An 11,647-nucleotide genomic window follows, 5' to 3' on the forward strand; every position below is an offset into this window, starting at 1 on the left:
CCTCATTGTAAATTAAACAGATGTTGGGGGGAAGGAGGGACAGAACAACCCAGTGTAGACAGAACTTTAGTTGTGTGTGCTTTAAAATAATGATGGTGGTTATATACTCTCTGTCTCTTTAATAAAAGATGATACATGGGCATGCCCTACCACTGTTCTCCATAATGTCATATTATTTCATCTGATCAGGATCAGATACAGAAGATTCCGTTACGAGTTCCGTAGCATTGATCACTTTTGGTGGTGTGTTTGCAGGGAATCCTGATCCTGTTAAAGTCTCCGTGCATTTTTATTTGTTCTTATGAGTAATAGAGGAACCAAATTTATGAGAGGGGGAAATAGCAGAAAAATACACCGTGCTGTCGGAATGTATCAAATGTTGGCTTCCTCTTGTATATAAAAAGGAGTTGGCAAATTGTTGGTGACCAAATAAGGGAGGCTCGGGCTGCCATCTTCGCTGGATTGGAAAAACACCCGTCAGCCTAAGGGTGTAGACTGGTTATTTTGTTGTCTCTTGTCAATGGAAAGACAGGGTAAGGCTCAGGAATGTCTTTGTTACATGTGGGTTTTTTGTTTTTGTTTTTAATATTTAACAACACGGACAGCTCCTGAATCCTGTGGCTTTTTTCATGACCTTTTATGAACACAATGGAACCTGTCATGTAAGAACTCATTCTAACGTCCAAAAGTTACATATCCCTCTCCCAAAGGGTAGGGTGGGGTGGAGGTGGGTGGAGAGGAAGTTACTGGTAAAATTTAAAATTAGGGAGAGTGTTTGGAATCCTTGCAGGAATAAGGAAAAATATCCTCTTGCCTGATACTAATCTCTTTCTTTCTTAAAATATCCTTTTAATATCCAAACTAGGAGATGTATATAATTGGATTCAATCATTAAAACCTCTCAGTGCTTCTCTTGTAAAGCTAGCTACTGTACCTATTGTAGGGTGAAAGATGTAACTTACTTTTCAGGATGCATCTCTGAGGACCAGATGGTCCCTAAAATTGCACGTTAAGTTGAATATACCAAATTGTGTGTTAAGCTGAATACACCAAACTGTACACTCAGGTCCCAATCCTGCAGACTCTTACATGTGTGACTGACTTTCACAGGTGTCAATGATACCACTAAGTACAATGCCACTGCTTACATTTGTGAAACTACACACCTAGGTATTCTAGCAAGATTGGGACTGTAGGTTTATTTCAGGAAGAAATGTAGGCATGGTTGGAAAAACCTGAAATAACTGACAAGGTCAACTGCAAGGTCTTCCGTAGAGGGATGGGATACTTTGAAATGCACAAAATTACATCACCAGCTTCCTAACTTGCTTCTTTTTAGTCTTGAAATCTATTTCTAAAGCCGCTGCCATTGGATAACTGTAGATTCAGTGTATCATTCCTCTTAGCTGTCTGGAAGGGACTTACTTGGATGTCGGCTTGGTGAGGTGTACCATTTTGCAAAATTAGCCTGAGACAGTCTTGTAAAAATGGAAATAGTAATAATGCCTTATTACAAATGTAATCATGCTGTATCTTTTTAAAAATATTTCCTTCTCTTAAAATATTGTGCATGTAAAAGGCTGAGTTGGTGACACTGGCACCCAGGAATGAAGAGTTACCCTGAATGTAGCCTATTCTATGGTTAACAGAAGTAAGATTATCCCAAATGGGCTCTAAGTCACTTTGCCCAACTCCATTAAAGTCAATGGGATTACCCAGGCTGTAAGGATTGGAACTAGTGGGCCAGATTGTGATCTCAGTTACACTCTTTAGGGAACAGGCAACTCTCAGGATGAGGGTGCAGAAACTACATGCCCATCCATTATTTGTCACTTGGTGTATTGAACGTTCTAATTCCAGTGGTGGATTTGTGATATGGACAGGTAGGCCCCAAACAAAGACCAACAATTCTTTTCACACAGACCATTGTATAGCCATAACATTCCCCACCCCTTTGGGATTGCTCGATCTTATAGTTGACACTTAAAAATATTATTCTCATTGTTTTAATTAGTATTGACGTAGTAGTAACAATAGTGTAAACACTGCTCCATATGTGCAGATGGAATTTCCATATGTTATGTGAAACTTTAAAAGCATTAACACACGAAATTGTGTGCTAGGGGAATTGAGGGCCGGGATTCAGGATGCTTGCAGAAGGAAAACAGCTAATATCCAAGACTCTCTAAATATGTGACTCATTCATAGGTATAGCCTGTGTTACAATCAAACATCAAAATTTGGAATAAGGTTTCCGCTGTGCTTAACCTTTCACAGCAGTAGTGATTACTGTGGGTCATGCATTACCTAGTCATGTTTCACAACAAAACCTCCTATTTATAGGTCAGATTGATACCTTTATCCTGTTCCACTGAAGCCAATGGGAACAGGATCATTCCTATCCTTTTTAGTGCCATTTACCCCTAGTAGTCCCACTGGGTTCCTTGGAACTATTTGTGGAGTAAGGCACTGGTTGATGTGAGTAAGAGAATTATGAAGTGCCTCTGTGTGAGGGCATCTGACTGTTACACTTCCATATACAAACATTAAAAACAAGGCCATATTGCAAAAAGATTGCATTGGGGATTGTTTTTAAAAGGATTTGCTTTCCCAGCTTACGTAGGTTTGCAATAAGTGCCCCACCTTGCTTCCTTCAGCTGCTTTCAATGCAGTAGAATGTTTCCCTTTCCTGTGTGATGCCTTTTTTCATCTGTTCCGTTTCCACAGCAATCAGGACTTTATGAGTATAAAATCTTTGGTGGCCTTGCCGATTGTCCCCCAGAGTTGCTTGCAGATGTCTATATGGATTTAGACTACAGAAAACAATGGGATCAATATGTTAAAGGTTAGTAAATCAAATTACTTTTTTAAAGTTTAAAAATAAGCTTTATCTTTAACTCCTCCCTCCCACCCCCCAGGAAGGCTTTCTAAAATTTGTCTCTTCTGTTGGGGCCACGTTCCCCAAAGGACTTGAGGTCACATTTTCAGGTGCTCAGCATTTACAATTGAGGCCAGATTATCAAAAGCGCTCATCACCTAATGTTATACCAATAAGTAAAAATGTGTCATATAAGAGAATTTTTTGCCTACTCACAGCCAAACTTCAAAAATTAGGAGAGAGCAGTCCACAGCATCAGTCCTTGCCACTCTGAAGTACTTATGTGGTCCTCATTACCACGGGATTCAAGTGCCTAACCATTGCAAGTGTCTTTATCCCCACAGCACCCAGGGAGGTGGTAGTGATATTATTCCCATTTTACAGATGGGCAAAACTCAGGCACAAAGAGGCTAAGTGACTTGCCTAAGGTGTCAGAAGTCTAAGAAGAGTTGAACCCAGGTCTCCCAAGGGGTGGGTTGGCACCTAAACCCTTACTCTGCAGTGGCAATGGGGGAGCATCTTTCCCTGGTGATACTGTCCCCAGAAAGCCTGAGTGACAGTGCTGGTGCTTCCATTCTCATCCATCTGTGTTGTCTCTTGGAGGCTGGGTCAACACAAGCTTTGAACTATAACATTAGATGGCCTAATAGACATCAGATGCTCAGAATAGCGGTAAACTCGGTGGTAGTTTGGGGGACCTGTTTGGCAGTGGTGAGGTCAGGGTTAGCTGTCATATGCCCCACTTTTATTTGTCTTTGTTTTGGGGGAGGAGGCATTGGCAACCATCCTACCTTCTTGGGTGCTTACAAAAATAGTGACCATCCAACTGAAAAACCTAGAACATCTCCCCAGAAATAACAGTACACCTGACCACCTCCAAAACAATAACACTTCAGCCATCGTTATCCACACAACAAACTCCCATGCCCTCAACACATCTGGTTCTGCAAACACCTGGAAGAGGTGGAGGGAGGATGAGAGGAGTTTGCAGTATCTGGAAGACTAACAGACATGGACTCTAGAGGGGCGAGGACTCAAGCACATGCTTGCACTGAAGTCAATAGAACTTGCATGAAGTATTTTCCTGAATAGGGGCCCAGAGGAGCAAGTTCAAAAGCCAAGGAAAATCCTGCCAGATGCCCTCCCTTATTTTTAAACCGTTGAGGCTCTAGCCTGAATGGTTCTGTTGATTGCACCTTGGACAGTATTGTGGAGAGCTGCTTACCCTATGGAAACGAGGTATGGATCTCAGTCAGCCTGTAGCTTCACTAGTAGAATGGGTCTGAGCTAACACACGATAGCTATTTCCCTGTAAAAGGCACTCACCTTTTCTGCTGGCAAAGACATACCCCAAAGAAGCTTACAGTGGAACTTAATTCTTTCATAGTATCGTACACGAAGACACAGCAACCTGTCGTTCTAATTTTTCCATTTAAATGACTTCATCGGATTCTGGTTTGTAAAACACTTAGCTAAGGCAACTACAACCTACAGTGTCTGAAGCCAACATGCCGATATCTTTTTATAATGCCTTTTTTATTCCAAGAGAATGGAAAGGAAGCAGTTGGGAAGTTACACCCTTTAAATTCTAAAATGTAGATAAAGTTGCAGGGTTGGCCTCTATACCCTCATTGACTAGGGAAAAAGTCTGGCTCCCTGAGCTGTATCCAGAACTTGTGTATGTTTGAAACAACGATTTGATACAAATTTGAGAATTGTTGCCTTAATAATATTTCATACTCCAAGGCTGTACAAGTTAACTCTCTGTTGGCAGAAGGCTTATTCTAGTGCTTCTTTTTAAAGTACTCTGGATAGATAGCAGAAAACTGGAGCCATTAAATATGCCCTTTGTTTCAAAGGGTGCTAGCGCTGATATCAGTAATGCTTTAAATGTCGACACTCTTAACAATTTTACTGCTCATCAAAGCATGTAAGAAAGCAAGCACCATATTATGAATCTTACACAATCTATTCTAAATGATAGCTCATTTTTTGGCTAGGCCTATAACACATGACAGGGTTGAAGGTGGTTTTGCTTTCCTGAAAAGTGGGCTGAGCTTTCAAAAGACTGGGATACACAGAGCGTTGCTATGTTGGGTCTGATTCAGGCCTCATCCTACAGTGATCTCCATCTCAACATCGAGACTTTGGACTATATGGGTATGTCTACACTACCCGCCGGATCAGTGAGTAGTGATCGATCTATCGGGGATCAATGTATCGTGCATCATCTAGACGCAATACATTGATCTCCGAACGCACTCCCCATCGACTCTGGAACTCCCCATGGGGGAGCGGCAGCCATCGATCCCGTGTTGCGAGGACATGAAGTAAGTCAATCTGAGTCGATCTACTATGCGTCAACTTCAGCTACACTATTCTTGTAGCTGACGTTGCATATCTTAGATCGATTTTCTCCCCCCCCCCTCCAAAGTGTACACCAGGCCTAAGCTGTAGATTTGCCTTTGTCTATAAAGGACCACACACTCCTATGGCGCAGTGTAATAATTCACATGCTCATGGCTCATATACAGAAATCAGCCATTCTTCGCTACAGCACTTTATTAAAATTTTGCAGTGAGATGAGGTCTGTTACCAACATGTCCCTGCGTTAGCAAGCTGAACTACCCAATGTTTACGTTCTGTATTATAAACAAAACTGAACAATACTGCAGACTAAGCGAAGTACGTTTTGTAATATAGCCTTGCTGGGTTTTTTGTTTGGAAAAAATAATAAAATGGAATGCTGCATTTTAGCAAGTGTGCAATGTTCAGCATAATAATGTGTCCCTTGGGCTCTTCAGAATGGATTATTGAAGTTCTGTTTGGTCATTCTGTCCAATGCCTTCTCTGCTTGGTCAGTTTTGACCAGCCTGTCCTCTGGAATAGATAGACTGAAAGGGCGCACAGGTGTATATGGCTTTCATAAGTACCGTTGTGCGAAGTTTAACTATTAGGAAAGAAACACAGCAAGTTTGAAAATAATCTCTCCAGGTATTTGAATGCAGATCTCAAATTGACACCTCTTTTGAAAAAGAGGGAGACTCACTTGTTAGCATTTTAGCTAAGAAAAATTCAACTAAAGCATCAGTTAAAAGGCAACAAATTAATACTCCAGTGACCTCTGGTGGAAAATGCGATACTGTGTGGTTTGTCGTTGCATTGCAGGGACTGCAGCATATTGTGTGCACATCTTAAATGTTAGTGAAATTGCAAGTGGGCTGGGGAATGGAAATGGGATTTTTTGTGTGGGATACCTGGTACATACATGTGCACTGGGTATAGTGGTAACTCTAATCTTTTTTAGATGCACCATTACCCCCTTCCTCTTTAATTTTCTTTCCCATATGAAAGCTACCCTCTCTGTCCCCTGTGGCACCATTCTTTGCCCATTTGGAAGGGTAAATGCATGGCTTTGAAAGTAGCACAGGCGGAAAAACCATTTTGTAGACAGACCCAAGAAACTGTGCATGATCATGACACTTCAGTCTTGCAATATCCTGTATTTATCATTCAAACGCTACCTTGGGTGGGAGTGGGAGTTCCTAGGAGACAGCGGAATGGTTCCAGCATGAAATATTACAGTGGTTGCTTCTTTTGATACGAGAATACACTAGTGTCATAACCCTGTTGGTACTAACTCACTGGTACTGTTAACGTCCGTGGCCACAATCTGGCCACACGCAATTTATACTGACTGCTCTTTGTGTGTCCTTCGTCTTGTCTTTTTCAGGGGCATCAGTGGACATAGTTGCCTTCCTGGTCAGATAGGAAATGCCATCGTGGCTCAGACCCAGGATCCTTGTAGTCTGGTCTTCTGCCTTTGACAATGGCCAGTATTGGCCGCATCAGAAGAAAACCCTGCAGTGGACAGTTGGGGGGGATAACTTACTCCACGGAAAGCTTCCTTCTAATCTCCAATGATTAGAGTTTTTGGCTTAAGCTCCCTCACTTTCTCCTTCCCGCTACTGTCTTCCCATCTGATCTCCTTAGTGAGTCATCTTGTCCCTTGAACTCTGATTCTGTTCCCAGGCTTTCCCACTCGGATTGCCTCCTATTTCAGCTTCCAGTATGCAGAGCAAACGTTGGTGCTTGCTGGTAACTCTCTGGAACAGAGTTAACTTATCACTTGCCAACAAATGACAAATGGTATTTTTAAAAGAGTAACTCCTCTTCTCCCTCTGCCCCCCTCAATTTTGCTCATCGCTCGCTTTAATTGGGAGTCTCTTACACTTGCCACACGTTCTAATTCCATGTTAGTTTGGACTGGCTCTCAAGGATATAAAGTCATTACCTGTTTTTGTTTCAAATGCATGTTCAACAACAGAGCTGTTCTGAACTTCTAGCTGCAGAAGGTGCATTTCAAGGAACAGATGCTTATGCACAGGTTTACCCAAAAGATGGGACAGGCTTTGAATGAATTCCCTCTCTGGGAGGGAGTTTGACTCATTCCTGAATGGAACTGTCTACAGTGGAAACAAACTTTTCTCTTGACCTGGCTAAACTAGACTTAGCATATCTCAGTATAACTGCGCTGAGATGCAACCAGTTTTTAAATTCTTGCCACTGCTAGTCTAAGCCGTGTTTTGGTATTGTAGATGTATAAATGTTGCAGCTGGAATTAACTCAGTGATGGCCAACACTTTTTTTCCCCTTTGCCAATTGCAGAGCTGAGTGAGAAGATTTATGATGGGAAGAGAATAATCTACTGGGAAGTGAAGTACCCTTTTCCTTTGTCGAACAGAGATGTATCCTTTCAAATCTTTGTCCGGGTGGCAAAGCGACATATTCAAGAGTCCAGATGCAGGCAGCTGTAAGAGTTTTGCTTGTCTGTTACTGTGGGAGTTGAAGTGTAGAGGAGCCAAACCTGAGAAGAGAACGAAGGATGTAAAAGCTTGATCTTGCAGTCCTTATTCGTGCTTGTGCAGCGTGAATCACTCACCTGGGTATCGTGGTGACTTCAATGAGATGCATGTTTGAGTGCGAGAGTCTGCAGGATCAGACCCTACAATAATGCAAACACTAAGATTCATTTAATAGACCGAAGTGAAACGTGGATTGAAATAGGTCAGGGACTGCCTTTTTGTTGTGTTCAGTGTCTGACACGATGGGGCTGCTGGATGCTACTGTAATATAAGTTGTTAATACTATAATGAAACCGATCATAGTTGTATAAGAACGTAATGGCCAAAATGGGTCAGACCAATGGTCCATTAGCCCAGTATCCTGTCTTTCAACAGTGGCTAGTGCCAGATGTTTGAGAGGGAGTGAACAGAACAGGGCAACTGAGTGATCAGCCCCATGTCCTCCAATCCCAGCTTCTAACAGTCAGGGGTTTAGGGACACCCAGAGAATGGAGTTGCATATATGACCATCTTGGCTAATAGCCGTTGATGGACCTATCCTCCATGGACTTATCTACTTTTTTGGACCCAGTTACACTCTCTTTTTTGCATCTTTCTTCATCTTTAGGTATCTTTCTTAACTTGCAATACAGTATGTGTATCTTCGTGAACGTCGTGATATGGAGATTGAAGGGCAGAAGATCTGGGTTATGCTGGCTAAAAGCGTGTCTCTTCCTCAATGTCCAGAAAAACCTGGGATTATCAGAGTAAATAGTTACGTGCAAAGTCTGGTGCTTGAGAGTGATGGCAAGACCGGATCCAAAGGTAAGAAATATCACTTACTACAGCTAAGTAAAGTAGAGCAAGCTTTCAAATTTTATTCTGCATTTATTAAGAAAATGAAATGAAATGTAAAATCTCAGATACCATCAAAGCAGGCGAGGCTAGGGACTTGAAGATACATGCACAGGATATGGTAAAGATGTATATCAAGAGTTCTATAATGGGCAAAAATCCATTCTGAAAGAAGCGTGTCTGGGAATGTTACATGGGACTTCATGTGTTGGGTAACACCACTGTCACTCTAATTGGACTTGCACAATTAAGAATGGTCCAATCTGTCATTTCCCTTCACTAAATGAAGAACAGATGTCATTCATTTGAACTTTGGATATTGGTGGTTATATTTTGATCATTGCTAGCAAATGGAAAGTGGGCAACCCAGTGAACACTTCATTCATTGAAAAGTCACCTTTGAATCTCTGTGGACTTGATTTTGAAGTTGTTATAAGTAGACTGAAGGCTGTTTTGGAACAAAGTTTATTGTTAAGAAAAAACGTTTTATTTGGTAACTATGTGTACGTAACATAGTGCTAAATCCTGCATTCCATAGTCAGGGAAAAACTGTAGTTGTAATCAATATAGCTGCAGCCAAGCAAGTAAACTGCTAATTATTGTGTTTATAATAAACTCTCTATTCCCTTCCATTTCTGTCTCCCTTTAAGTTTACATGTATTACTTTGATAATCCTGGTGGCATGATTCCATCATGGCTCATTAACTGGACAGCCAAGGTAAGCAGGAAGCTGGGGGCAGTGTCTTCCTTTGTGCTGTCTAACGTGTTCCTGAGAATCCACCCACTGGATCCAAATCTGGCCTCCATAAATCAGACAAGATCAGCCAATCTTCATCTGAAGTAGTCTTCCCTCTTGGCCACTTTAATATCTTGTCTTTCAGGCTTCCACTCTGATAGTTGTCTGTCCTTTTTCTGTCTCTCTAACTGTTCCTTCCCCTACACCTCAAGAAAGCTCAATCTTGATACTAAACTCACCGGAGTTGTTTCTGCACCATTGTGGACAGACACACTCCTGTTTCAGAGTATGAGCAGACAGATTCAGTAACGTTGCAAACTCCTGAAATACAGTGTGATGTTCTAAGAACAAATAGAGAATTTACTGCTTTGTAGTAAATTTTTAAACTTTTTGTTGGAAACACTGTCTTCTGTTATCTCTTGAAATATTTGTAGTGTAAAATGTCTATATACAGCTTTTGTCTGCAGTGTCTTTGACCATCATCAGAGAATAACCACTCTATGCTTTTTTTTCAAAACAGAGTGGAGTACCTGCTTTCCTCAAAGACCTGCAGAAGGCTTGCCTTAATTATTGCAAGAAAACCTGAGTTGCTGCTTGGAGTCTCTCTCAGAATTGTTTATTGATTTGATTCCCAAAAATGGATGGTTCCAAGGACTACTATTGTGAAAACATTGTTGGATGAAATTACCTCCTGAGATCTTCTACTCCATTATAGTTAGGTTCCCTTGGCATGTGCCTTCAAAGTTGTCGAGCCTTTATTTTTTCATTTGCCACCTATTGTGCTCTTCAGCTAGATAGCTGGCCAGCCTTGCTTCAACTGCTGATGCAATTATTACCTCTTTCCAAATGGTTTCCTTTCTTTTTATCACGTTCTTCCCCACCCACACCCCGCTCATATTCTGTATGCTTTCTACCATAGGCCCATTAAGGGAACTCTGGCTTGTGTTAAATCTTCAGAGAATAGAACCTGTTACTCCTTGTTGGAGAAGAATACTCCAAAATGGCAGCTTTTTAAAGTAAATTTTGATTCTTGTGGTGAATCAGGTCTCTGTACACATTAGGTAACCAGTTCTGGCAGGTGTTGCCTTGCTGATGAAGTCCTTCTGGCAAAATTGGCTGCGTCTTGAAGGCACTCTCAAGTCTAATGTACTGGATACGTTCCATGATCCAAAGTCTGTTTCTTTATCCCTCCTTTTCCTAAATTTTATCCTGTATTTATTCGGAGCTGAGATTCATTGATCAGAAATGCACATCCCGCTTGCTGGCCATTCATGTGGAGGATATTTGCTATATGAGTTGATAAATAGTCCCAGTGCAGGCTGTGGGTTCATGCCATTACAGGATATAGTTAAGAGTTTTGCTATGATCAAGTCTTTCATTTGCATTTAAACAGGCATTTAGCTAAGTCCCAATACTGGCATCTTTGCATCTATCATGTAGCTACCATGCTTTTGCCACACCCACTTAGTTGAGGGGAGGATGGAAGAGATGTACATGTAATAAGTAAAGTTGTGATGAAATAAGACTGAATGAGTCGGTTCCTGGTTCTGTTCTAATGAAAACCAATGAGTGTACTAAAAGCCTATCAAGCCCTTACCTGGAAGACTTCTGTGAGGAAACAAAGCTCAGGTATCAACTATAACCTAACATCCTTTTAGGACTGTCCCAGTATCAGGTGTTATCAGGGGACCTCCTATATGTCATGCTAGGGACTAATGTTAAGGTTCTGCTTTCTTGTTCTTGATCCTGACATGGAGATCAATGGCTCTTTCCAAGTCTGATACAAGGAGAGAAGGCCAAGAACCAAACTTTCCAGCTGATGCTATAACTTAAGAAATCCCAGTAAAAGAGGAAAAAAATCACATGCCGCACCTCCATGTGGGTGTTTCTGTGTGGGGAGAATATTGAGGGAAAACACTTACTTTCACAAAGGTGGTGATCTCAGGGACATAGCCCATGCTGTTAATCTAGCCAGATGCACAGCCTTCGGTGGAATGGCAAAGCTTCTCAGTAACTAACAAGACCCATCAGCATTTCTGTATATAAAAGTAATGATGTAAGTTATTTGCCTTTATGCCTTATGTGCTCTGAATGGTAGTTGATTGATGAATTAAAAATGAAACCTTGCGATTACGGATTTGTACAAGTGGCTTTTTAAAAAATCTTTACTGTAAAGTTTTTGCTCCTTAGTCGTTTGCACATGTAGCCATATTAATGCTGTCTAATGGACAGGGCAATCATCAATTGCACTTCGGCATGAACACTGTGAGATGGTGTGACTTTTTTTTTTTTTTTTTTTTTTTTTTTTTTAAAGGCCTGTGTAAATTGATCAGT

At 41.3% G+C, this 11,647-nt stretch overlaps 1 protein-coding gene across 4 annotated transcripts in view; it reads left to right on the forward strand.

Moving 5' to 3' along the window:
* The window catches only part of PCTP (phosphatidylcholine transfer protein), an 86,567-nt gene extending 75,121 nt beyond the window's left edge, over positions 1-11,446 (forward strand). For 3 of the 4 annotated variants that reach the window (XM_030534110.1, XM_030534107.1, XM_030534111.1), the window contains exons 2-6: positions 2,728-2,845; positions 7,547-7,626; positions 8,376-8,547; positions 9,228-9,295; positions 9,834-11,446. In XM_030534110.1, the coding sequence (XP_030389970.1) occupies positions 2,803-2,845; positions 7,547-7,626; positions 8,376-8,547; positions 9,228-9,295; positions 9,834-9,899 (429 nt within the window). In that variant the 5' untranslated portion in view covers positions 2,728-2,802 and the 3' untranslated portion in view covers positions 9,900-11,446. The remainder of the gene's footprint in view (positions 1-2,727; positions 2,846-7,546; positions 7,627-8,375; positions 8,548-9,227; positions 9,296-9,833) is intronic. The other variant, XM_030534108.1, reaches the window with a different exon arrangement.
* The last annotated feature ends 201 nt before the right edge of the window (positions 11,447-11,647 follow it).

This window comes from Gopherus evgoodei, chromosome 15, assembly GCF_007399415.2.
Source record: "Gopherus evgoodei ecotype Sinaloan lineage chromosome 15, rGopEvg1_v1.p, whole genome shotgun sequence".
NCBI lineage: Eukaryota > Metazoa > Chordata > Testudines > Testudinidae > Gopherus > Gopherus evgoodei.